The 26,458-nt window shown below is 59.3% G+C and overlaps 1 protein-coding gene across 3 annotated transcripts in view; it reads right to left on the bottom strand.

Annotated features, from left to right (window-relative positions):
- Positions 1-26,458, bottom strand: part of GSE1 (Gse1 coiled-coil protein) — a 410,683-nt gene that overhangs the window by 176,047 nt on the left and 208,178 nt on the right. Inside the window, exon 1 of one of the 3 annotated variants that reach the window (XM_036012299.1) lies at positions 8,458-8,914. The exons of the other annotated variants lie outside the window; for them this stretch is intronic. Coding sequence (XP_035868192.1) covers positions 8,458-8,500 — 43 coding nt within the window. The 5' untranslated portion in view covers positions 8,501-8,914. Of the gene's footprint in view, positions 1-8,457; positions 8,915-26,458 lie in introns of those variants that run through there. 3 annotated transcript variants of the gene reach the window in all.

The following is a 26,458-nucleotide window of genomic DNA, read 5'->3' as shown; positions in this document are numbered from 1 at the left end:
GCTGCCCGGCCCTGTCCCGTGGCCCAGCCCTCCCTGTCCAGTGTGGACTCAGCCAGCCACGCGCCCCTACCCCTTCCCAGGCATCAACCGCAAGCTCGAGCGGCAGCCCAGAGAGGATGACCTTCCACCCCCTCCATTTTGGTTGGGCCTCTCTCGAAGAATCTGGGACGAGGACACGCTCAACCAAAGTCCGCACGGAAAAAAAGTGCCAGTTCCACTCTCGGAAGGCGGCACATTAGTGTTCCGGGGCCGACGCAGTGACTGACATAGGGACTCCCGCAGCGACTCCCGCACGCTGGGGACCTAACCCACAGCCTGTGTCCTCTCTGGATCTGGAGACAGGAAGTCAGAGATGGGGGCAGGGCGGGCCCGGGCTCCCTCCAAAGGCCTGAGGGGGGATCAGTTCCAGGCCTCTCCCCCAGTTTCTGGGCTGGCCAGCAGTCTTTGGCTTGTAGATGCAGCCCCTGGTCTCTGCCTCCAAGTGCACACAGCATCTTCTCTGACTGTCTGTTTGCCACTGGATGTCCGACCCCAGCCACCGGATGAGGACCCATTGCATCCACTATGACCTCCTCTTAACCCTATTTCCAAATAAGGTACCAGGTTGAGGACCTGAATATATGTTTTGGGGGGCACAATTCAACCCACAATAGGTGGCCACCAAATACCAACTGGCAGGTCTAGCTGTGGCTGCAGTCTGGAACTCAAATCCTATAGCCAAGACCACCCCAGGCAGAGGAAGTAGCTGCGAATGTGCCTTTGAACTTCTGGAAACACCGGAGTGGCAGCCTCAGGGAGGGTTCTGACTCCGTGACTCAGGCTCCAGGTCTGTGAAATGGGTTTGCCGATCTTCGCCTCTCCGCATGGGCACAGGGGGAGAGCCCGCCACAGAGGGGCTCTGCTAGCACTTTCTCTCCGGGTCAGACGAGGTCTTAAACCTCAACACACAGACACTTCCTCCCATAGAACCCACCTGGCCACCCCCGGGCTGGCTGGGCCGCCCCATTCTGTGCTGCCTGTAGCTCATCCGCCATCCTTCCCTCCACTTCTGAAGCGTTACTGCCCTGGGTTCAACAGTGTCCCCCCAAATTCACGTCCTCCCAGAACCTCGGAACACGACCCTATTCAGAAATAGGGTCTCTGCAGATGTAAATTAAGATGAGGTCGCACCGGAGTAGGGTGGCCCTCGGTCCGGTAACTGGTGTCCTCAGGACGAGGGGTTGTGGGCACAGAGAGAATGGCACGTGCAGACAGAGCCACACAGGGAGAGGCCACGTGAAGACAGAGGCAGACGCTGGAGCGATGCAGCCACAGCCAGGGGACACCTGGAGCCCCCAGAAGCCGAAGAGGCAGGGAGGCTCCTCCCCTAGAGCCTCTGGAGGGAGCCCGGCCCTCCAGGGCTGGGAGGTTAAGCTTCTGTTGTTTCAGGCCCTCTGTGTGTGGTCACGGCAGCCATGGGAGACTCACACACTTACATTGAGCCAGCGGTTCTCAGCGGGACACACTCCACCCCAGGGCACACTGGGTAGTGTCTGGAGGCCTTTCTGACTGACAGCAGGGAGGGTATCGCTGGCACTTCATAGGTGGAGGCCAGGGGTGCTGCTGAACACCCTACAAGGCACGGAGCGCCCTGGCCGCAAAGTATCCCACCCTGGGTGCCCATGGTGTCTAGGGCGCTTGAGCTGTCATCACCCATTTGAAGATTTCTCTCCTAACCTTAAGTGACGAGGGGGACAACCGTTTTGTCTCTGAGCCATTGAGGCCTGTGTTGGGCTCCTGCAGAGCGTGGGAGCCTCATACACGTGGGCCAGCCAGCCTGGGACACGGGCGTGTGGCACGAAGTAACAAGTGCTCCCTCCTTCCGTTTTTAACTGTGGCCCCTGAGAGTGCCCACTGCTGCGGAAGCATGGTGGCCTTTGACACCCGAAGAGCCGCATAATCGGCAGCTGCAAGTTCCGGACACCCTTTACTGGAACTACCGAGGGCCCAGCCTCTTCACCCAGGACAGCTGGGGGTGGGGCGCTGTCCTGCAGGGCTCTGTGACAGGAGGGCACCGGGCTGAGAACACCCGTGGCGGGGGGGGGGGGGGTGGCAGGTGAGGGCAGCCGTCGTGCCTGGGGTCACCGTCACTCACAGAGGGTGCAGGGCACAGGGCGCGCCTGCCTCTGGGCTCCAGCGGGAAGCCTGCAGCCGCCCCGCCCCGGCTGCCCCTCTCCCCCAGCCTCAGGCTTCAGCGGGCTTGCGTGTCTGCCAGATGGCGACGCGCTATGTGTCAGGAGATAATCGCTATTAAAAATTCACTGGGTTTTATTTTATCTTTTTATTTTTTTCGGTTCCGTTTGGGCTCTCTGCTTCCTCTTAAAGAAGCGACCAAACTGCCATCCGTTACATTGTTTTAACTGTCTCTAATTAAAAGAAACATTGACTGGGTCACTGGGGTTTCTCCACTCCTGTGGCTGGGGGTGGGGGGTGTCAGGGGGCCCCCCTTCAGTCCCCACAGCCTAATGGCTGCTGGACCTGCTGGCTCACCCAGCCCCTCCCAGGGCACCCACACAGTCCTCTGGGACCGCTTTTCTGCCCAAGGGGCTCAGCTGCTGTTGCATAAGGGTCAGTGGTGTGATGACCTTAGCACCCCAAGAGGCACCGAAGAAAGCCCGGAGGTGAGCGGGTGCAGGCAGCACCCGGAGCACCCCAGGCCGGGTGCAAAGGGCTGTGCCACGGCTCCGACCCCCAGCAGCAACATCACCTGGGCAGAGGCTCGGACCCTGGCTCCGCCCTGTCTGCCGGGTGTCAGAGAAGCCCTGACCTGCTCCAGGCCACAGTTTGTCTCGTGGCCACTGGGACACTCAGGAGGGAGGTGGCCCAGGGGTTCCCCACTGCAGAGGCCCGGGCTGTGCGTGCGGGTCTCAGGTCAGGTAAGGGTGTGATGCAGTGCCTACTTGTGCCAACTAGTTCTGGGTGCTGAGGAAGCAGCGGAACAGGCCAGCTGGCACCCACTGCTGACCCCCTAGAGGAGGATGGGGGGTGATACACAGAACGTGAATGGACCCCAGCTCTGGCACTCCGTGAGCCTCACCGGGACCGAGGCCAAGGGGGGCCTAGGGGCAAGGGTCGTGCCAGGTCAGACTTGGGGTGAGCAAGAGTGGTGTACACAGGGGCCCCCTCACTGCTGCCAGAGGTCACGGTGAGGATGGCCCTCACTGCCTGGCCGGGTGCTCCGATGCCTCTCTCTGCCTCATCCCCAGCCCTTGGCCACCCCCACCCTGCAGACAGGTGACAGCCGGCACGGCCACTGAGCGCAAGGGCTGGACTTCGGCTGTGCTCACGTGGGACTGCACAAGTCTTTCTTCCCGTCAGACCAGCTTATCTGTCCCCCCTGAACTGGACCTCAACGGTGTGAGTTGAGTCCCAGCCTCCCAAGGCAGTGTGACCCGGTATTCCTTGGCCTTCGGCCGCACCCTCCAACCTCGGCCAGCATCTTCACGCGGCCTCTCCCTGTGTCTATCCGCTTATAAGGACACCAGCCGCTGTGTTCAGAGCCCACCCTAGTCCAGGTCGACATCATCTCAAGATCCTTCACCAACTGCGTGTTTCCACGTAAGGTCACATTCTGAGGTTCTAAGTGGACACGAATTTTGGGGAATAGCATTCACCCCAGTACAGGCAATCTACAATGTCTCCAGCGTACTAATGCAAGCATCACCACATCAATAGATGGGAAAAGACAGTCCCTCTTGCCAACCTCTGTTCTCAATGGCAGCGTGACAGGGAGGGAGCTGGGCGTGGAGGAGAAGCGAGCTTGGACAGGGTCCTCCCCCGGGCTCAGGAGGCTGAGCTCGCAGGGGGCTGGACTCACAGGCCTCCAGATCTCAGTGAGTGGCTTTGGGTCCTGAGAGGAGCCGGTCCGGCCCTTCTTCATGGAGTTAGGGGAGAGGGGCCTTGCCCCCCGGTCACACATTTGCTTCTGGATTCTTCCCTGCCCCCCCAGGGCATTCCCTCAGGCTTGTATCCCAAGGTCCCTGAACATCAGAGATAATCAGAGACCCTGCAGGTGAGAGGTGACCTGCCCTGAGGATCTCCCGGCAAGGATTTCTAGGCGACAAAGCTGCGGATACAGGCAGAAAGATAGAGACCAGGCTTTAAAGGCCAAACAAAACAAGGGGGTGGACAGAGAGGGACCCCCGATGCAGGGGCAGGGGGGTCTGTGACCCCAGGCCCTCCCACCCCCCTTCCACACGCTCTCCTCTGTGCCCACCCCACACCCTGGCTGGAGAAGCAGAGAGTTTCTCAGGGACCCAGCACTGAGCACAGCTAATGTTTATTAGGTAATAAATATCTGTGTTCCAAGCATGGTTTACATGTATTAACCACTTGGCCCAACCCCCCTAAGAGGTATGTGGAGGTTCTGAGGCATGTCCACAGATTCTTTGACCTTCTCTCCACCTGGAGGCAAAGTCTCCACCCCCTCCCACTGAACCTGGGTGGCTCTGGGGGTGGCGTGATCTCTGAGCAAAGGTGTAGGAGGGGACCGGATCAGCCAGGCCGAGCAGCCTCCACCTGACTGCGCCTCCTGAGACTCTAGGAACTGTGAGCTGCCTCCCCAGGTCCCTGAGCGGACTAAACGCTCGTTATTGTCGCAGCCCCTGGGTTGGGGTGGTTTCTAACGTGGCGGTAGCTCCCTGGGACAAGATAGGTACTTCCCTTTTTACAGGTAAAAAACCCAGGCACACAGAGGTTACGTGTCTTACTTAAGGGCAAACAGCCAGTAAGAGGCAGCTCCAGGATACAAACCCAGGCCATCTGGCTCCAGACCAGTGCTCCTAACTGCCAGACCAGGTAATGCTGGAGCCACAGGGGCCTCGTGCTAACTGGCAAGGGTCCACCATGCCCACCTGGCTGTTGGGCCCAGGGCCTCACGATTAAACTACCTGCTCAGTCTCACTTCTTTATTTGCCTCTGTCTTCCTGGCTGAGGGTCTCTAGACGTTTCCCCCACAAAATGAAGCCAAACCTTGGCAAACCTGGAAGTGGCTTGTCTGGCTTACTGACTGACAGGCACATGCATGCGTGATGCCGCCGCCCCAGCCGCCTCCAGGAAGTCTTCCTTGCTGGCAGACGCGTTACCACCTGACCTTCCCCGGAGGGTTTATAAACACCGTCCCCACCTCCCACGGCTGCTGACCTGGACAGACCAGCTCAGCTGCCATCTGCCAGGGTGTGCCTGGGGTGGGCCATGGGTTTCAGACAGCCCCCACCAGCCTGGGGTGGGGGATCCTCAGCACCCTGCTTTGGGAATAATCCAACAACCAAGGCTGTGTTCCAGCTGCCCAAGCTTCTTACCCCCACACACCATAACAGCCCCGTCCTTTGCAGAGCGGCCGGCAGCTGAGTTGCCCAGACCTGGCTTTAGGGGCTATCCACCCCATGTCCCTCCAACAACTGACCACGTAGTCCACCTAGAGTGCTGTTCTAACATTGCCCACAGCTGGCCCCTGGCCAGAGGTGAGCCTGACCTCTCGGCCTCAAGGAGGGGCTGCCAGGGCCAGAACCTCCCCACCCGGGGGCCTTGGAAACAAAGTGAAGGCATCCCTGAGGGTCCACGCTGATTTTGGATGCTATTCCAGTATTTGTCAGACCTAGTACCCACTCAACATGGAGAAACACTGGTCTACTTAGACAAATGGTCACTCTCTAATCATCCAACAAGCATTTATTGGGCACTTACTGCATACTCAACACCTCACGAGATTCTGAAATGAGAATGAAAAGGATCTTTCTTCATAGAATTGCTGTCTGATGGAGAGAGAAACTAGGTACAAAGGTATGGATTCCACGTAGAAAAAAAAAATACTGGCTGCAAAGACAGACAGGAGGCATCAGAGGAGGTGGCATTCAAGCAAGGCCCTGGAGGTCCAGGCAGACTGCAGACAGAAGCTGGAAGGCCTTTCCAGGTGGAAGAGAAGAGTAATAGCTGGCGTTTATTAACCTAGCAGGGTGCAGGCACCATTATTAACTTGACCGATGCACTCATTCATTGGGGGGCAGAGCCACGATCCCCATGCTACAGATGAGGACTGTGGCACCCAGGGGTTCACTCACCTGCCTCAAGTCACACAGCAAAGAGGAAGGAGCGGATGGATAGGAGCTTGTGGGTCTGGCACCCCTCCCAGTACTTCTGTGTGCCTCCTTAGTAGCCAAGGCACTGAACAGAGACAGGAATGGCCAGGCCATGGCAGGGACAGAACATGGGAGTCAGCTGGCTGGAGGGCTGTGGGAGCAGCCTGGACTTCTCACCAAACAGCCACATCCCGCAGGCGGAGCAGGGCTGTCCAAGGCTGCGACAGAGTGAGGTGACCACATCTCTCTGGAGCTGGAGGAAGGGACACACGGTGGCCACGGCTGGCTAGCCAGGGACATGGCCCTGCTGTGGGACTGCCCGAGGTCCCTCACCACCTCACTGCGTAACCCTGAGTAGTGAGTTGAACCTCTGTGCTTCAGTTTCCTCACCTGCAAAACCCGGAGAGCACAAAGCCAGCATCTTTCTCCTGAAGCTGCCACATGGCCCGAGGTGTGACCACAGGCAAAAGGTGGGGCCTGCACACTGTGAATCCTCGCTCCTGTCTGCTGGGGCTCCATGGAGACCCCAGCCAGCTGGTCCAGCTTTCTCCTCCCTGCCCCTTACCCTGGCCTCTGGGAACAGAGTGAGGCCCTTCCAGCTCTAAGGAAGTCACTTTCTGTGGGCTGGGGAGAACCTCAGATTCCACTACAGAGCACTGGGATCCAAGGACACAGTCCCCGGGGCAGGTGGTGGCACACATCCTTGTGACTGGCCTCCCTGTGCAACCTGGGAAACTGAGGTTCTGAGATGCCTTGTGACTTGTGCCTTGGCCTAGGGCACACAGACGGTGAGGGGCCTTCTGGGACAGCCAAGGTGTCAGGGGACAGGGCCGGCCCTCCACTGTCCCCCTCCCCCGGCTCCTGGAGGAAAGGAGATCAGAGGGAGCCAGCAGGGGGGAGTGACAATCAAACACCTGTGTAAGAGGGAGTTTTGCAGGTTCATTTAATGGAAAGGAAAGGAGCCTCCCCTTCCTCTAAGCCCCCGCCCCCGCCCCGGGCCCCCCAGGAGAATGCTGGAAACCACCGAAGCTGACATCTGATGGATGGGGATTTGTTTTAAGCTCTTTCTACCCACTGGACTATAATCATCAACTGTTCATGACCTCTCCACAAGCAACTGTTCCCCCCCTGAGTTTTCAAAAAGCAAAAAGCTTTAAAAGCTGCAGTTCAAACAGGCAGAGAGGCGCACACTGAGAGATGCAGGGCTGGAAGGGAGGGGAGGCAGGAAGGAGGGGCAGGGGGGACCCCAGCAGCCTGGGTGAGGGGGTGGGGAACAAGAGGGGTCCCCTGGGGCCAGGTGGGTTCTGCCAGCCACTCCCTCCCCGCACACTGGTCCACCTGGAAGAGAAGGCCAGCCTGGAGGTCCAGGTGTCCAACCTTTCATGGGAGGGGGCTGCGCCAATGCCACCATCCCAGCCACCCTCTACAAGGGTGGCTACAATCACCCTGGAAAAAATCTTGGAAACCTGAGCTACTGTTTACTGCTGCCTTCTCTCCATCATTCCCTCCACCTGCCCCTGCCCCCAGCCAAGAACCTCAGGGGCCCTGCCCTGCCCAGTGCCACCTTCACACCCTCAGCTTGCAGAGTGTCCTTGGACCTCAGAGTCCTGCTGAACCCTCTTGGACGGGGACTGACTCAGTACTGCCCACAGCAGGCTCTCTGACACTTCTTATCCTCTGTTACAAAGTGGTGATATCAAGGAGGCCACCACCTTGGCACCGTGCACAAGTTCTTCTGTACAGAGGGCTAGCAGGGACCCGTGGAGATGCCAGTACGGTTTGGGGAGGGGGCAAGGGGTGGTGAAAGACAGTTTAAACCCACATGTCGCATCCCTGGTCCCCCCCCACCATGTGCAAGGAAAGGGAAGAAGAAACCCCCCCCCTCCCCCAGTTTTCGCTCCTGGATCTTGGTCCCTTGGTTTTCTGCTGACACAAAGGGGCCAGCCAGGGTTGGCACTCCCAGCACAGCTTGCGAACTAGCCATGATAACAGAAGCCCCTGGACAGCAGCTAGGCTGGTACAGGCTGGCCACCTCTTCTGGACAAAATCTGAAGGTGATTCTCCACACTTCTCATCTGCCAGCCCCTGGATGTGCCCCAGGCGCCGCCCGACAGGCAGGCAGATGGAGCTTTTCTACTTAAAAAAAAAATAAATCGATTGGATTCTTTTCTGAGTTGACAGGATGAGGAGGCGGCAGGTCGGTGGCGCCTGGGGACCACGTGCATGACCTGGAGGTAATCCCGGGTCGGCGTGCCAGGCGGGGGTGGGCGGTGCGCCCCAGAAAGTTCCATCCCTAGCCCTCCCCGTCTCCCTCTCCCCAGGCGGTGAGCCCGGCACTTACTGAGGTTCAGGAGCAGGGACGACCAGGTCTTCATGCCGAGCATGATGTGTCGCCCCCGCTGGCCGCGGGGACCCAGGGGGATTCTAGATGGGGCTTCCCGGCACAGCCAGCAGCGGGGCGTCCAAGCGCACCGGGCGCTCCTCCAGCCCACTGCTCACTTGGGGCTAGGAATCCAGGGAGGTGCTAGGGAGGTTGCCGGGGAGCCAGGGCACCCGGGGATGAAGCCCCAGGACTCCTTGGGGAATCAGAAGCAGCCGGGGGCGTCCGCTCTGCTGCTCGCCTAGTGCCCTGCCCGCAGCGCCCCCACGCGCCTTCTGCAAGGACCTGGGGGAAGTGCCGGGGAGCTTAGAGGGCCTGAGCAGCCTCTCACACCGTCCCCAGGGGCGCCCCACGTCCCCTCGCCCGCGCCCTCGCTGGAGGCTTCACGCACCGCCAGCCGTGGCTGCGCAGCCGCCTCGCAGCAACCATCTTATTACCTTCCCGCTCGGCGGGGCCGCGCGCCTCCTCCCCGCCGCCCTCCCGCGCGCGCGGTGCCCCCGCCGTTCTCCTCCCCCCACTTCTCGGCGCCCCGCCCGCGGCCCGGGCAGCCCCCGCTCCCCTGCACTTGATAACGCGCTTGTCAAGACTGCTGAGTTGTTCCTGACCTCTCCCCCGCCGCTGCTAATTAAGGCTCCGCCGTGACAGTTCAAGTGCCGAGCATCAAGTTTGCAGAACCAAAGCCTCTAATTGGGGCCGCTTTTCATTTCTCCATCCCGCGGGCTGGGGCTCCCCAGACCTGGGCACTGGCGCATTTTTCTTTTGTATTTTTTTCATCCGGGAGGAGGAGAAGGAGGGGAACGGGCACCGGGAGAGGAGAGCAGGCGAACAACCAAAAGGCGTGGGTGGGGAGAGCTGAGAAGCCAGGTGGGGGGACCCTCCCCTGCCCCCAGTAGCCAGCAGGGGCCACAGGACATCTCCCTAGGAGCCTACCTGACATTTTCCTAACCCAGGGGGGTCTGTGAACTCCCTGCCTTAGGGCAGCAAGGGGCTGAGCCCCACTGGCAGAAGACTGCAGGGGGACTCCCGGTCCCCTCCCCTTGCCTCCCCCTCCCCCATCAGCGGGGTGTGGCAGGGAGGGGCTGCCCCAATCCTGTGAGCAGGGTCGGGAGTGATTGTAGCCCACAGCAATAACTCTGCAGAGGGCTGTGGTGATGGCAGGCTTGCCAAAACCCCCCTCCTGGGTGGAGAGGTGTCTCTCTTCTTACACCCCAGCTCCTTCCCGAGGCTGCCGGCCTCTCCTTTCCCGATAAGTGCCGGCCAGCATCGAGGCTCTTAGTGACTCTTCAAGCTGCCTTTCTCCTCCAACGCCTACTAAATCAAGCCCGCGCTGAGAGCCACCGGCTGGGAGGAGAGGAGAAGGAGGGGCCAGGATGCTGGCGGGCTCAATGGAGCTGGCGGAGGGCTGGGGAGGCTGGGATAAAGTCACAGAGGAGGAGAGGGTGGGGGAAGTGAGAGGAGGCCCAGCCCTGGGGAGGGATGGAGCGCTGGGAGGGAGGGTGGTGGGGCAGGGAGGAAACCCAGCAGGAGGTGCCTGAGGTCCCAGCCAGGCTGGCTAGCCAGGCCTGGGCTCAGAATCCTGGAGCCTCAAGCTGCAAGGGGCTTATGGAAATCCAGCGGCCCTTCCCACACTTGCTGGAGTCTGAGGATTCCAGGTGATTCTAATTAAATCGGGGCACTTTGTTCAGAGCCACCGCCCAGGTGATTCTTATGATGTTTCTAGTTTGAGGAGCAGTCTTCCCTGGGAAGGGCTCAAAGGTTGCCTCATATTAGAAGCACCTGGGGCAGTTTAACCCCCTCCCAGGTTGGCAGGGCCCAGCCCAGAGCAATGACCTCACACCTCCGGCAGCAGCAATGTTCTCTAAAGCACGAAGGGGATTCTGTGCAGCCAGGGCAGAGAGCCATTGTTCCGAGTCAGTGGCTCTGGGTGGGTAGGGGTGGTTCTGACCCCCAGAGCATATTTGGCAAGGTCTCCGGACACTTTTGGTTGTCACAACAGGTGAAGGTGCTCCTAGCATCATGGGTGAAGGCCAGGGGTGATGCTCAGCACCCTGTGATGCACAGGACAGACACCGCCACAGGGAATCACCCAGTCCCAGGGATCGGTGGTGCCCACGTGGAGGAGCCCGGGCGGAGCCAGCCCCGGGCCCAGGCAGAGGTCCTTGGAAACACAGGGCTAAGGGAGCCCAGCTCACAGCCCATGTCCAGCGCGCTCTGGGGTGGGTTCCTGGAGCTGAGCTGAAATCGTGGCACGTCCACTCTCCAGGCCGAGCCCTCCCTATCCGTCATCGGACCTTAGGTACTCAGAGCCGACTTTCAAGGTCCCCTGAGTCTGCTCTGCTCCAGCAAAACCTCATCCCATCCCCACCCCTGGCCTCCTCAGCTCGTTCCCCATCAGCCCTGGGTCCTGGAATGTTCCTCGGTTTGTCAACATCCTTATTAAAATTCAGGCCCAAAGGACCATGACTGCACGAGTGTGCGCTCCACCTTTCCGCCTCCCTTCCCGTCTCAGCTCTCTGGAGAGGTCGCTGCTGGCTCCTGCCTCGCTGGGAGCAGCCACGGCCTCCCTCGCCTCTGACTGAGTCAAGTTCCCATCCCCTGCTTGTCAGTTTGCTTTTGAAACTACAGGCAAGTTACACTCCACTGTACTGAGGGGTTCTCCCCATCGTCCAACAGATTAGCAAACAAACTCAGTTCCACATCCAAAGAGCCAGGGGTCGTCCCCCTCACCCCGCCCCCCTGCCACAGGCATGGGTATTGGCATGAGGGTAGTTTGCATTTTTGCCAGACATGCCAGTCACCCAGGAAGTTTTAAGAATACCAAGCTCGGGTCCCATCCCTCACCAGCCAAATCAGCATCCCCGAGGACGGGGCCAAAGCCTTGGTATGTCTAGAATACAGCGTCTCTAGAACACAGGCGTCCTAATGTGTGGTGCAGCTGAGAACAGCTGTGGTGAGGGTAGACACACACAGTCTACACCGACCAGCCCTGTGGACCTTGAATACACGCGAGTTTTCAGGCTCGAGTGGCTGTAGGGGGATGGGACATGGGCTGGGAGCTGAGGCAGAGTGTGGCCTGTGTGGGCAGAACTCCCCGAGGTGCCAGCTGCACCCTTCCACCCTCACCTTGCCGAGGGCAACAAGGGCGCCCTGATTATTCCGCGCAACACAGGCACAAGGGAGAGCCAGCTGTGAGGCCAGGAGCTGGGTGAAGGTATGTCCTGTGGGGGTCTGGGGGCCCCTCCTCTTTGACCCACAGGAAGCGAGCTGATCCCAGGGCACTATGGAGTCCACAGCCCGGTGGGAACTCTGAGAAACTGCTGGGAACAGACAGAGAAAGGCGGGAAGTGGGAGTGAGGAGTGTAGACTTGAATCCAGAGGCTATTAACTCACTGTGTGAGCTTGGGTGACATGCCCAGCGGCCTGGGGATTCAGCACCCTCATCTGCGAAGGACGGGTTGGACACCCTTGTTCGGCTTTGCACCCAGCGAGGGCTCAATGCAAAAGAGAAAGGAACTGGAGAGGAGAAACAAAGTCTGAACAGTGAGTTGCTCAAGGTCACACTAACTTGTGGGGCCTCGGTTTTCTCATCCATGCAATGGGCACACTTGGAGCCCTCCACCTCTACACCTCCCCTTCTGTGAGTTAACAGGTCCCAGCCACGCCCCGCTAAGCCCAGGAGCGAAAGACATCAAACAGGGCGAAAGAGATGAGCAACCTGGTCTCTCCAGGGTGAAAGGACAGCTGGGAGGTATTAGGGTTGTGCTCTGAGACCCTAGTAGCCAGCTGGGGGTGGCGGCATTGGGACCCCACAGCCGCTCACTGCACAAGAACCCCTTCACGGCATAGTAGATGGGAGCCGAAGCCCGGCGCCCGCGCTGCTCATCCACGTGCACCTGGGCTTGGGCTCCGTCATCTGGGGCAGGGAGCGCCGTCCCGTCTGCACAAAGGACCTGTGCTGGCTGGTGGCGGCTCTGCTGGGGAAGGCCAGCTGCTTTTCCATCCCGCCCTCCTCGTTTCAGATCCCTGTCCTGGGGCCGTCTCCCCACCCACAGGCGGGAAGTACACGCTGGAGGTGCAACCTCCGGGAAGGACACATCCTTCAAACCGTGCGAGGGGTAAATGGCGGACACCCACTTGTTCCTCGGTGCGAGTGTAGACAGGACACAGAAGGGCGCTGGGGCTGGTGTTTGGGGCAGGCAGGGCTGTCACCTTGGGTATATTCTACCTGCCCCCTGACTTGGCCCTGCTGTCACATGTGCCGGGTGAACGGGTACAGCCACCACCAGAAACCAAGCCAGCGGAACTGCCATGGTGTCACAGTGAAGTGGAAGTTTCCAGGGTCCCTCAGACCTGAGATCAAAGGACTAAAAATGACACACACAACTCTGGACACCACCATGGTCTGGGGACAGGAAGCAGAAGGAGCAGCCTCAGGTTCCTCATCAGTACAATGGGGCCAGCGGTGCTGCCCTCTGTCATGGAGGAAATGGGACAACGTCTAGGCAGGGCTTGGGCAGGACCCACTCACTGCAGTAAGCTCTTCGTTAACGCTGGCTGCTGCTGCTGCTGCTCCTGGGCAACCAGCGGGCAGCACCATGCCTGGGGTCGTGTTCTCAGTGCCTGGGGGCTCCTGCCAGCCCCCTCAGCCCCCATACTTGTCCTTGTCCCCCCTCCCTCCAGGCTGAAACTGGACACCTGGGGGCAGGGAGGAATCAGCCTTATTCCTGGGGTTCCAGGACCTCTCTGGCCTGCTCACTCCTGCTGGCGGGGAAGCTGGGAGCCATAGGAGGGAGCCCACCCCTCACCCCACTACCCACATGCCAAAAGCTAGCAGCTGCCAGCTCCTGGGACTGTGACACATTTCATCACTGGGAGGGAGGCAGCAAGGTCTGCTGTGCTGACCCTTTAAAGGACAGGGGAGAAACCCAAGATGACCTGTATTCTCATCCAGGTCAGAGGCAGACTCCCCTCAGCAGCCACCAAATTCCTGGGATGTGTGGCCGGGCCAGCAGCTGTGGTCCAGACCTCACGGGGAGGCCACCCCTGCCCACCCGCCTTCCTGGCTCCCGACGGAGATACACACCCTCCTGCCTCCTTGCCTCTGCCTCCCACCCTTGTGCTGCCCACTCTGGGGTCCCGACTTCTTTCAGATAAGCCAGACAGGGCCCCTCTCCTTCTCCTCTTCCCATCCCTATCCCAGCCGCCCCTGGGCAAACGCAGCTGCCCTTTCTTGTGGGGTCAGAGAAAGGCAGGGGAGGCAGGAGCCCATAGGCTCACCAACTCAGCTGTCCTGGGCTGCCAGCCAGCCTGGGACTCGGACTTCTGAGGCTCATTCATCAGAAGACATCTTGGAGCCCAACTGGTGAAGTCTCCTGGAGAGGAGGCTGCAGACGCCCCTGGCTAATCAGCTTCTTTGGGCACCACCTCGCAGGACGTGGTTTGTTGTGACCGCGCAGGGAAGGCCTGTTTCTGTCCTCCCATGGTGGAATGGCATCTTCAGAAAACACAGCTTGCCCCCGGTCTCCCCTGGGGAAGGGCCAGCTCTCCTCCCCCCAGGGCCTGGGTTCCAACAAGAGCCTTTCAGCAGGTGCTCACCTGCTCCGTTTTCCCCACCTGAGATGCTAGATTATTCATCTCCTTCAAATGGCACTTAGCTGCCTTGAGTCTTTTCATGCATGCACACACACACACACACACACACACACACACGCATGGCAGAAAGACAACCTTCTCCTCCCAGTCCTCAGGGCCCTCGGGGATTTGCAGTCGGTGCCGGTCCGCACGACACTGGCCTTTACTCGGTGCCGTGGGCTGTGCCTCGCTGAAGTGTGGGGATTTTGGAATTTCTAGAGCATAAACCGGAGGCCCTGCTCCAGAACACACTGTTGGCGGGGCCCACCTCTGAGCCTTTCCTCTCGTGGTGCCCGCCCCCTGGATTGTTCTCTCTCCGTGACTCCCCTCACCCAGTCCCAGTTTCCCCAGCTCCATCAGTCCCCAAAACCAGACAAAGAGAATGCTGACGGCCGACTCCCTTTGAGGCATGCACCCAGCCCACGTGGGTCTAGCACACGAGGCTCCTGAAGTCCCGTTCTGCCCTTCGGTGACCGTCTTCCTAGCCAGGTTGTGTTAACTCAGTGCGGCTCCAGCCTCCTCTGAACCGGGCCAGGGCGAGCTCAGGTTCAAATGCCAGCTCTGTTCCTAACAACGGTGAATCCCTAGGCAAGTCACAAGCCTCTCTGAGCCTCAGGTTCCTCATCTGGAAAATGGGGATGCTACATGTACCTCCTCGAAGAGTTTCAGTGAAAATAAAATGACCAGATGTGCTTGTAAGGTGCATACAGCAGGGCCTGCCCTGTGGGGTCCGTGTGCGTGTGCTGGGCCCTGGGAGGGAAGGGCATTCATCCCGGGAAGGGGAGCAGGCAGTAGCTGACATGAGGGTTTCCAGGCTCAGGACAAGGGGCCTGGAGCCTCCAAGGGGACCAAGGCAGATACAGAGGGGCTCTGAGGGGCAGGAGGGCTTTGGAGAGGGGTACCAAGTAGGTGGGCTCAGCCCCAGGGCTCTCCTCAGTCAGACATGCAGCCGGGGAGTCTTCCCAGACTGGGGTGGGGCACAACCTTGTTCTGTAGACGAGGAAATGAGGCACGGAGGGGAGAAGGACTGAGCAGTGTTGCTTACATGAACGGCGAGGGCTGCCCACTTTTCCATGCCCCAGGCTCTGGACCCCAGGCCAGGCACAGCCCCCTCTGAGCCCAGCCTTGGGGCGTTGTCTCCCAGGGGTGAGAAACACAAGCCAACCCCAGCTCTCAGCAGCTGGGGCCCCTGGAGCTGCCCTCAGCCCCGACGTTGCCACCTGATGGGACCTGCCCCACCTTCACTCACTGACTTCACCCTAATTAAAGAGGCCACTCTCGAGCCTGAGCTTGGGACCCAGCCCTCACCAAGCAGCCCCACAGCCCCTGTCGCTCCAGAGCTGGCTCCCGGCCCACTTGCAGCCTCTTCCTTTCCAATTAATCATCATTATCAAACACCTGGCGCTTATGCGCTGCGTGCTCAGGGCTGAGCCCTCACGCACACGTGTTTGCTCACACAGTGGTCTGCACGGCCTCCGAGGAGGGGCCTCGGCACAGGAAGGGGCACAGAGCGCTGGACGAGCTGTCCAAGGTCCCCCAGCCCCTGGGTGGTTTTACTGCAGAGCTCCCCAAAACAGCTTCGCTTCACGCCCCATCAGCTCTGCTGGTGCCAAAAACCTAATATCTTCATCCACTGCAAGAACCAGAAGGGTTATTTTGTGGTTGGTACCCCACTGCCCCCATCAGACAGAGGGGGGCCCAAGCCCCGGAGGGGTGTGCCTCATCCAGGGTCCCGGGGCCGCGTCTCTGCCAGTCTGCCCAGCCGCTGGGCCACCTCTCAGAGGGAGGGTCTTGAAGCCCAAAACACACAGACAAGGGGGGTAACTGCTGCCAAGACACCCCCCGGAGAAGACCGAGTTCTCCAGCCAAGACCCCCGGGGCGCACAGGGTGGGGGTGGAGGCACCCGGCCACCCCCAGCCCCCACGCAGGAGTCTCCGCCCACTTGGCGCCAGCAGAACGCCTGGCAGAGAGGAGGCACTCAGCAAATGTTTGTTAAAATAAGTGGGGGAGAGCAACTGCCAACACGCTGCCCGAATAGGTACCTAGAGTCCCGCCCACCAGATGTTTTTCCCTGGCGACGTCTACACGGAGGGCCCCGCACTCAGAGCCTTCTCCGGGGTTCCGTGAGCCCGCGAGGGGCAGGCAACCACAGGCCGGCACGCGGCAACAGCCTGCACCCCCACGGGCCTGGGCGAACCCAGGGAAGAAGGCAGCACCCAGTCTGGGCTTCTAGAAAAACCCGTTTCCTTTAGGTCAGGGGCCGCCAGTCACACTCACCTGGAGGAACTTTGAAAAATCCCAATGGCTTGGCCACTGCCCCGAGTCAACCACATCAGAACCCGGGATGCGGGGGGTTGGGGGGGGCTGGCATCAGCATTTGTAAAGTCTCGCTGTGACTCACTGAGCTCTTGGTGGGGGGAGAGTTGGAGGCTGGAGTGGGCTCACCCCCACCACGTTAATTACCCCAGCCCCCGGCAGCGTGTCCCAGCTCGTGATAGTTGGGCAAATAAATAAACAACCATCCCAGCAGGGCCGGCAAGCACCACCAAATTAGGGATGCAGAGTCAGACAGCTTGCCTCTCAAGACATAATCGGTTTAATTGCAGGGCCTCCGCGCAGGCCAGGGTGGCAGACTGCTGCTGCACTCCCATCCGTTTTATTAAAATCCAATTATTCGCACTGGCCGTGGGTCTCCCGCAGGGACAAAGAGGCATCTCCAACCAAGGTCAGACCCGACACGGGGAGATGGGTCCCTGGGGTGAGGACGCTTCTCGCTGCAGGCACATGGGACCTGGTCTCTCTGGGAACCGGGACGGGGAGAGGGGGCAGCCTCGGAGGGGCCTCTGTGGTTCCGGGGCCTGTGGGGCGGAGGCTGGCAGCATGGCGCTGGGCTTCCGTGACACTGCTGGTCAGAGGGGACAACAATGCCATGGAGTGCATGACAGCTTCGTGTTGCTGTTGTGGAATGAACATTTGCGTCCCCTCAAATTCAAGCGTTGAAGCCCTAACCCCCCAGTGCAATGGTATTTGGAGGTGGGGCCTTTGGGAGGTAACTGGGTGAGATGAGGTCACAAGGGGAGGCCCCCTGGTGGGGTCGGTGCTCTCACGAGAGGGGAGCCTCGGGAATGGTCCCGTCTGGCGTGCACAAAGAAGGTCCGTAAGGACACCACGAGGAGGCAGCGGTCTGGGTGTCAGGGCACCGGCCCTCCCCAGACACGGAGTCACCCTGATCCCCGGCAGCCCCCAAAACTGGGAGAACTAAACACCTGGTGTTTCGAGCCCTCCCGTCTATGCCGTTTTGTGACAGCAGCCCAGGAGAGTTGTGGAAGAATTAAAACACACCAAGTAAATGCCCCAAGGTCCACTGATGGCAAACGGACAAAGCAACTGTGGCAAACCCACATGACAGACCACCAACAAGCACCCAAGATACGAACGCCAACTGGGTGGACTGCAACAGTGTGCTGAGAGAAGGAAGCCGGGCACGGACGTCTTCATGCTGAATGCTTTCCCCTCAGTGACATTCTAGCCAAGACAGAGCTACAGGGACAGAGAACAGATCTGTGGTTCCGGGGGCCGGGGAATGGCCACAAAGGGGTACCACAGAATTTTCTGGGTTGGGGGAAGGTTTTGTGTCTTGACTGTGGTGGTGGTCTGACCACTGTATACATTGTCGAAAATGCACCAAACGGTACACTTAAAGAGGGTGAAGCTCTGGTCAGTGTGGCTTAATTGGTTGGAGCATCATCCTATAAACCAAAAGGTCAAAGGTTTGAGTCCTAGTCAGAGCACATGTCTGGGTTGCCAGTTTGGTCCCTGGTCGGGGCATGTAAGAGAGGCAACTGATCGTTTTCTCTCCCCTCCCTTCCCCTCTCTCTAAAATCAATAAACATGTCCTCTGGTGAGGATAAAAAAATAAAAAGGGTGAATGTTACTACATGTAAGTTAATATCTTGATATCCCTGATTTTTTTTAAAGCCAAACTGTCCTGGATGGTGTGGTTCAGTGAATTGAGCACCAGACTGTGAAACAAAGGGTCACCAGTTCGATTCCCAGCTAGGGCACATGCTTCAGTTGTGGTCCAGGTCCCCAGTAGGGGGCGTGAGAGGGCAACCACACATTAATGTGTATCTCCCTCCCTTCCCCTCCCTCTAAAAATAAATAAATAAATAAATAAAATATTTTTAGAAAACCCTAAGGAGTCTAAAATAGAGCTGGCCACAAAGTGAACCTGTGAAAGGGTGGCTAGGTGCAGCTGCCCAGTTCAGATTTTGTGCAAAGGGGCTGGAGGGAGAAGGCCGCTGGGGCTGAGACCCTGTCCCCACCAGCGGATCAAGTGGGGAGCCCTAGTGAGCAGGGTAGCAGGAAGGGGGCTATTCATAATTTGTCAGCCAGGGGTGGCGCACCTCTCTGTGCTTCCACAGTATTATTATTGTCATTGTTGTTGTCACCAAATTCTCAAAGCGGCTCCGCAAATCCAACCCTATATTTTACAGGAGGCAGGATCAGAGGAGTCAAGCCGTCTCTCCAAGGTCACACAGCAGCAACGCAAAGCCTGGCATGTGGGGCCCAGAGCCCCGACCCACAGCTGCTGCCCTGTGCCAGCTCCTTCAAGTCACTCAGCAGTCACTGAGCGAATCTTTGCTGAACGGAAAACAAGGCAATTGGGTTTCACAAGCCTTGTTCCCTGAAGGCAGAGGAGTCACCACTGGGCTCACATTTCCAATCAATCTTACTTGGCAAACACTCCTCCTGTCATCTGGGCCTTGTGGAAACTGCCTTCTCAGGTGACCCTGAGGCCAGAGGTGACTTGCTGGGACCCAATCTAGAGCCCCGGGCTCCCCCAACCTCATGCTGCCACCCTGCAGGAGGCTGCTGGCCTGGCGAGGGCCCTGAGGTCTCCTCACCACCCCTGGCTCTGTCGTCCGGGCTCTTCCAGGCCAGCACCATCCAGAAATGTCGGTTGGGCTGGGAACAGCTGCCTGGCGCCTTCCGATCGCCTCAGATGTGGTGTGCGGGCAGGAGCCCCGAGCCAAACTGCTGCCACTAGGTGAATCAGGCCTGCCATCAGAGCCACAAAGACCAATTAAAACGAGGGGAAAAACAGCCTTCCGATCTCCCAGAGCACCCCGGCCAGCTGCTCCCCGCTCCCACCTCGCCAGCCCCTCGGGGCCGGGGGCTTGCTTTCCAGCTTGCTCCCTCCTGCCCGGGCCACCTGCCTCTGACAGCAGCAATATTGCTGCCCGCCTCCTAAGCCTCTGCTCTGGCGGGTGAGGGCTGAGGGGCGGAGGCACCGGGGAGGCAAACGGCTCCCGGATTTTCAACTCAATTGCTGGGAGGAGAGATGAGAAATTGCCTTTCTGACCCAAAACCGGAGTTCACAGCTGCACTTCATTACGGCTTTCTCCAGGAGGCCCTGGGAGAGGCGCAGCGAGGGAAGGGCTCACCTGTTAACAGCAGCTGCGCCTGCCTCTTTCAGAAGCACGTTGGTGGTTTCCTGCCCAGGGCTGCGGGGGCAGGGGGTGTGGGCGGCACGGGGCAGGCTGCCAGCAGTGCCCCCAAAGCCCGGCCCCCCTCCCTTCCCCCCTGCCAGTGTGCATTAACTCAGCGGATGGAGGAAGAGGTGCCAGATAAGTGAGCAGGAAAGAGAGGAAATGGGCCAGAGGTCTGGACCTGGCTCTTTTTAGAAGGTGCCAGAAGGCAAGGGGCAAGGGTGGCACCCTTAGGGTTGCACCTCATTTCTCTGGGTCCCATAACCACTTCACTGGGCTAACATGTACCATGTGCCAGGTGCCCAGAGCATTGCCAAGTACACAGTAGGTACTCAATAAATGCTCTCTCCCTTCCTCCCTCGCAGCTGGCTTCTCTGTGCTTCTGAAATGCCACCGTTCAATATCCGACAGTTATTTAAAGAGCACAGGCTCCTCAGGACCAGGGGTTCTCCACCCTGCCTAGCTGCACATTAGAATCATCTGGAGAGCTTATGGAAGGATCTGGAAGCCTGCTGCAGCCACCCTGCGGCTGAGCCCAGGTGCAATGCACAGTGAGGCTGAGACAGTCAGCCTGGGATCTTTCTTATGTGGCTCTTGATGTCTGCACACCCTTTTCCAAAGCAGGTGATGGGCGAAGGAGCACCGAGGGGCCCAGGGCCAGCTACGGAGGGAGGAGGAGCCCTAGGCTTCCGGCGGCCCTCGCCGGCCACCGGGATGCCGTGTCCTTCCCCACAGGCTGTGCCTATCTCTCTCTCATTAAGATTTGCACTCACGTCTCCAACACGGAGCCAGAGCAGGCCCTGAGGAATTGGAAGCTGCCCGAGCCCCCCCACCAGGAGAGAGCACGTTGTCCTGGCAGCAAGAGCTGTGTGATGCCAGGCCACTCACTTAACTTCTCTGGAACGGTGCCGACAAGACTGGGTACTGGCTGGGCACAGATGGCCTCAAAGCTGTGCCCGGGAAGGCACTCACACCTAAAATCTCGTCTCGTTTCCTCTCCCATGCATTTCCTGGCTCTTCTCGGTCTGAGGGGAAGTGGGGGTTTGACCCAGGCCCTGCCCCTTGATACCTCCGTGATGCTAACAAAGCCCTGAGCCCTGCAAGGCCTCCATCACCTTACCTGGGAAGTAGAAAGATGGACCCACCTCATAAGGTCATTGTGAAAGTGACATGGCAAGCACCTGGCCCAGCGATGGGGGCAGCTGGTCCACCCTGAGCCCCTGCACTTGCTGTCCTGAGCCCTCACCCATGTGGCATACCCATGTGGCAGCCCCATTTTCCAGATAAGAAAGCCAAGGTCCAGAGAGGTCACTTGTCCAGCGTCCAGTGGTGAGGCTGGGATTTGAACCCTGACCTTGGGAGCCCCAGCTCCTGCACCCCACCATGCTCCTGTGGGCCTCTTTATGGTGCCTTCCCTTATCCTGCACTCTCCTCCCAGGGTGGCCCTGGTGCGGACAGAGCCAAGGGTGGCCAAAGGAGGAGTCTTTGTGTGGGGAACGGGAGCTCTCGCAGTGCCCGTAGGCCACGAAGAGAGTGGAGGGGGCTACACTCCCATCTGTGCCCTCCATTGCCATCCAGGGGGCCCATGGCGAGCGGCCCACACAGGGCCCGTGTCTGGGGAGCTGGCTCCCGTCCTAGCTAGAAATAGAAAGGCCCTGTCCTGGGCACGCGGCACGGGCAGCACTCTTGGAGCTGGAAGGGGTGTGGAGGGGTTTGGAAGGGGCTGCAGGGAGAGGGAAGGGGACACAGCAGGCGGAGGGGACAACCAAGGAAGTCATGTGCCAGCAGAGAGAAAAGAGGTCATGAGGGAACAACGGAGGCTGGGCCTGGGAGGCCTCTCGGAGGGCACAGATGAGGAAACCGAGGCTCGGAGAGATTAGTTAACCTACACCACAGCGCACAGGAAGCTGAGTGGGACAGAGCCGGGCCCCTGCCGGCCGCGCCTTCCTCCCGTCCTCGTTCACACATTTCTCGGGCTGGGCGCAGCAGGTCCCTCTACTGCACGTGCCGAGCGCAAACCATGGGACTTGTCATCTCCGTGTCCAAAGGAGGAACGGCTACCACCACCATGAGCCAACATTTATTTGTGCCTACTAGGCGCCGGGCACGGGTCTAGGAGCTTCAAGTGTATCATCCCATTTGAGCCTCTCAACAACGCTGTGATAGTAGTTCTGTTTTGACCCTCCTTGCCTGACTAGGAAACCGAGGCCCAGAGCATGGCAGCTGCTACCCACGGTCCCAGTGCAGAGCCAGGCTGGCTGGCTCCAGAGCTCCCACCTTCACCCACTGAGAGGAGGGAGAAACGGGGGCCTTGGCGTCCTGGGAGAGCTCGCATCCTCCCGGCAATGGGGTCCCTCTTCCCAGATGTCAGCCCACACAGCTCCCTGCCCTGCAGGCTGCCCCGGCCAGGAGAGGCTCTCTGGAAGCCATAACGCCAGCGACGATGATGGTGGTGGTGGCTTGGATACCAGCAGCTAATATTTACACAACGCTCACCGTATGTAAGCCAGGCACAGTTCCAAATGCTGCACGCACAACCATTATCCATGGGCCCTCCCCAGCTTGTGCGGCATTATTTGCCCATTTCACAGACAGGGCACCCGCAGCACAGAGGCTAGGTGGCCTGCCCGAGACACATGACCGTCAGGTGTCAGAGTCTGCACGTGCATCCGTCAACCCGAGACCAGGGGGCTGTGAGATGGGCCCCCTACTGCAGAGTGGTGGGGGCAGGCCAGCGCCCCCAGCAGGGGGCAGGGAGAACTCTCCCACCAGCCAGGAGAGGGCCGCTGCTGGCGCTCTCCCCGAGAGGCCAGGCCTTGCAAGGGAAGCAGAAATCTGTCGTTAACACAGTGCCAAACCCAAAGTGGCTGCTCCCGAACTGCAATCCAATAAAAGTGCGACTTGTCTATTTATCATCCTTGGGGCTTTTTATCACAGTGCAGATGGCTGCTACCTTTGGAAGGCTCAGCAGCTCGCTGCCAGCCGCCCGCCACGCAAAGCTTAGCTCAACAGAATCTGGGCTTGCACCTGTGAGGGGCCATGTAAGGCAGCAACCGGCACGCAGGGTCCTCTGTCTCCCCCCTCCGTGCTCATATCCCCACTCTGTGCACGGCTGATGGAGCAGGTAGCACACTCCCACCTCCGCAGTGCCGGCAGCAGGGGCTGGCTGCACCTGGTGTCGCCCCCCTAATTACCCCAATGGCAGGTGCTCCTGGGAGGAAGAGACAGCAGCGAGGAGCCCCTCTGGGGAGTGGAGGGGGCAACGGGGGCTGTCTGCATGCATGGCACCCCATGCCCAGTGCCAGGTAGCTTGAAACAAGCGGCCCCATGGGGCACCGCCGGAGATCCAGGCTGGAAGATAAAGGCTGAGAAGATCAAAGGCAAGAAGTGAAGAAAAGTCAGTAACCACACAGCCAGCCTCCCAGCGAGCGTGCTGCGGGGGAAGCCTGAGGAATTAAAGCCGCCTCAAGATCACTGCAGGCCAGGAAGGGCTGCTGGGGAGCAGCAGGCACGGCTGGGGCCCCGAGACAAGGTCCCAGAGAGAAGGCACAGAGGAGGGGTGTGGTAGGGTCCTCGGGGGCACTGAACCCCTCTGAGCCTCCATTCCACACCTTGAAACGTGGGCTTCCACGTCCATGGGAGGTTGGGCTAGAAAAAGGGTAAGGGAGTGTCCAGGTCAATGATGGACAGGAGGTCAGGCCTGAGGCCAGGTGCGGCTTCCGGCCCCTCCCAGCAGCTACAGGTTTGCATCCAGAGGAGGTAGCTTTTCTCTCCACACAGAGCCCCAGCTATAGCGCCCGCGCACGTGTGTGTGCACTTGCACAGGGACTGAAGGGTTTGCCCCACCCAGCCTGCAGAGGACCTGGGGATGTGGGCGACCAGGGCACAGCAAGCCACGACCTTTGCCCTCTGGGCCATAGTGTTCTCAGGAAATAGAACAGTCCGCCCCGCCCAGGTTTCCTGACTGCTCAGGTCCAATCTTCAAATAAAGAAGACTGGGCAGCTGTGAAAACGAAAGGCCCTCTGCATCACACCTCATGGGGGCCCGGCTGGAGGAGGCACTGATCCGGAAAAGGCATCAACCCTCTCTCCCGCCACCGCTCTGGTCTCCCCTACAGGACCTGAGGCTCCGATCATCCCAGAGGAAGCTTTCCAGCTGCCGAGGCTCGTGCCCTTCAGGTCAGCTGGAACGCCCCTCCCTGGCCCCAGAACCCGCCTGCCGCCCTGCAAGGCCTCACTTCATTGGAAGAACTCTGGGCCTGCTGCAAATGTTATTTCTGGTCACTTCAAGGAACCACAAGTGAGCCCCATCACTCCCTGAGCAGAGGGGGAAGCTGCAGCTCAGAAACATCAGGAAACCTGGGCAAGGTCACCCAGCCCGACACCTTCCCGCTGTCTTCCAAATGCCAGGGTTTCATCATCCCGGCCACCCCTCCAGGAGAAAGGTGGGGGGCTTAGGGAGTCTGTGTGCGGTGCCTCATCTTCCAGCTAGAGGACGAACACGTGCCACACCCGTCCCAGAGACTCGTCTCTAGGTTTGCACTTTCTGTCATAATAGTGAGATTTTGCCCACAATAACGATAGCTAACACCTATAAATGTTAGCACGGGCCAGAGCCAGGTCTAAGCAGATTACACACATTTCCTCATCCGACCCCCCTGAACGACACCAAAAGGAAGGCACTATTGCTGTATTTATTTCACAGAGGGAGGAGCAGCACCGAGAGGTGAGGGGATGACCCCAGGTCACAGGGCTGGAACCGGCACTGGAACCTGCGGCCAAGGGCCCCAGGCCATGCTCTGGACCACATGCTGCAGTGCGAGGTCCTCACAGGCCTGCTTCCCACACAGCCTGGCCAGCGCCGCCTGTGTTGGGGACAACAGGACCTGAGATTTCTGGCCTCCGACTGCAGCTTTCTCATGGTCGGGGGGACAGGTAACATCAAGCCACATGTCACCTGAGAGTTCATTCAAGGTAGCCAGCCTGCAGGGGACCACACCAGGAGGCCTGTCCTTGCCCCCCACAGACTGAAGCTGCACCCTGCCCCTAAACAGGAAACGGCCTGGCCCGTGATAGTGTCAGATTTTCTCCTGGGGCAGGGTGCAAGAGCCGAGGGCCTGAGTGTGACAGGCAGCGGTGCGCTGAGAAGGGAATTGGAGGCTGAACGGGGTTGGACAGGGTGTCCCCCAAGTTCACGTCCCCCTGGAACCTCAGAATGGGACCTGATTGGGAAATAGGGTCTTTGCTAGCCAGCACTGTGATGATGTAATTAGTTAAGGATCTCGAGATGAGATCATCCTGAGTTTAGAGTGGGCCCTAAGTCCCATGACCAGGGTCCTTACAAGAAGAGGAAAGGACAGAGGGAGACTCAGACACGGAGACAATGCCATGTGAGGGCAGAGGCAGAGAAACTGGAGTGATGCAGCCGTGCAGCGACCAGGAGCTGGAGGAGGCAGCGAGGATCCTCCCCGGAGCTTTGAGAGGACCAGCGCCGCCTGCACCTTGACTTTGGACTTCTGAGCTCCAGCACTGAGAGAGAATATATTGTTTTAAGCCACCGAGTGTGCAATGTGTTATGGCAGCCCCTGGGCACTGACTCGGGGGCTGTCAGGGCGGACACCACCCAGGAAAGGGGCAGGGTGCTGTGACAGTCCCCACCTGACAGGATGTCTGACAGGGACTCCTCATGGGGACTGTCTGGGTTCCAGGCAGGTATGAAATATGGGAGAACAGATACATCATACCCCTCTCCTGCCCCAAAACTCCTGGACGACCCCTCGACACCAGACACTGCCCACTGCCTCCCTCAGGCTACCTCTGCTGTGGGGTTCCACCCCCTGCCTCCCGACACACTGGCAGCTCTGCCCTGGCCTTGGAACCCATCACCCCACCCTTCGTGCATTCAGTCAACAAACGTTTACCAACCACCTACTAAGCACCTGGCCCTCTTCCAGACTCTGGGGAAGCAGCAGAAAATATGGTAAAGTTCCTGCCTGCCTGGAGCTGATGCCGAGATGGGGAGCCAGATGGTAAACAGGCAGAAGAGTAATGCCATTTCGGCGACCAAAGACTGCCATGGGGAAGCAAAGCCAGTGGGGGGAGGGGCACAGAGCGGCTGTGTTAAGGAGCAGTGGTCAGCAGAGGCCTCCCTGGAGAGATGATAAGTGAGCTGAGGCCCGAGACCCAGGAGGGACGGAATTCTGCACAGACCTTGTGGACGAGAGTGCCAGGCCAGTGGAACAGCATGTGCAAAGGCCCCGAGGCAGGAACGAGATCTGCGTGTCTGAGGTCCAGTGAGGCCGTCAGTGTGACTGCAGCAGAGGCTGCGGCAGAGGCTGTACACGCAAGGTGGGGATGCAGCTGGACAGAGCTCCTAGGGGCCAGAGCGTGCGAGGCCTTCAAGCGTCATCGGGGCTCGGGTTTTATTCCAGACCACAACCCAGCAGAGGTTTAACTACACCCTAATGGCCTAGGGTAACTATCCAGCCCAGACTTGTCCCAGGTCATCCATTCATTCAATCATTCATTCATTCAACAAATACTTCCTGTGCCAGGAACTATGCCAGTGTCGAGGATTCACTAGTCAACAAGACGAGGGAAATCCAACTGCTGGGGGCTTATATTCTAAGGAGCAAGACAGATAATGAGGCATTAACAGATAAATACGGCAACTCGAGGGGGCAGGACGGGGAGAGAGGCCAGTGTTCTGGGAACAGACTTTGCTGGGGGGGAGGGTGGGGTGGGAGCCAACTGTCGGGAAGGAGAAAGAATCAGCTCTGAAGCCCAAAGGGAGGGATCGAGCTTCAGCGGGCTGGTGACCTGGAAGGGCAGAGCCATC

Source organism: Phyllostomus discolor, chromosome 12, assembly GCF_004126475.2.
Source record: "Phyllostomus discolor isolate MPI-MPIP mPhyDis1 chromosome 12, mPhyDis1.pri.v3, whole genome shotgun sequence".
Classification (NCBI taxonomy): Eukaryota; Metazoa; Chordata; class Mammalia; order Chiroptera; family Phyllostomidae; genus Phyllostomus; species Phyllostomus discolor.
The sequence above is the reverse complement of the archived record's forward strand: the minus strand, read 5'-3'. Positions and strand labels throughout refer to the sequence as shown.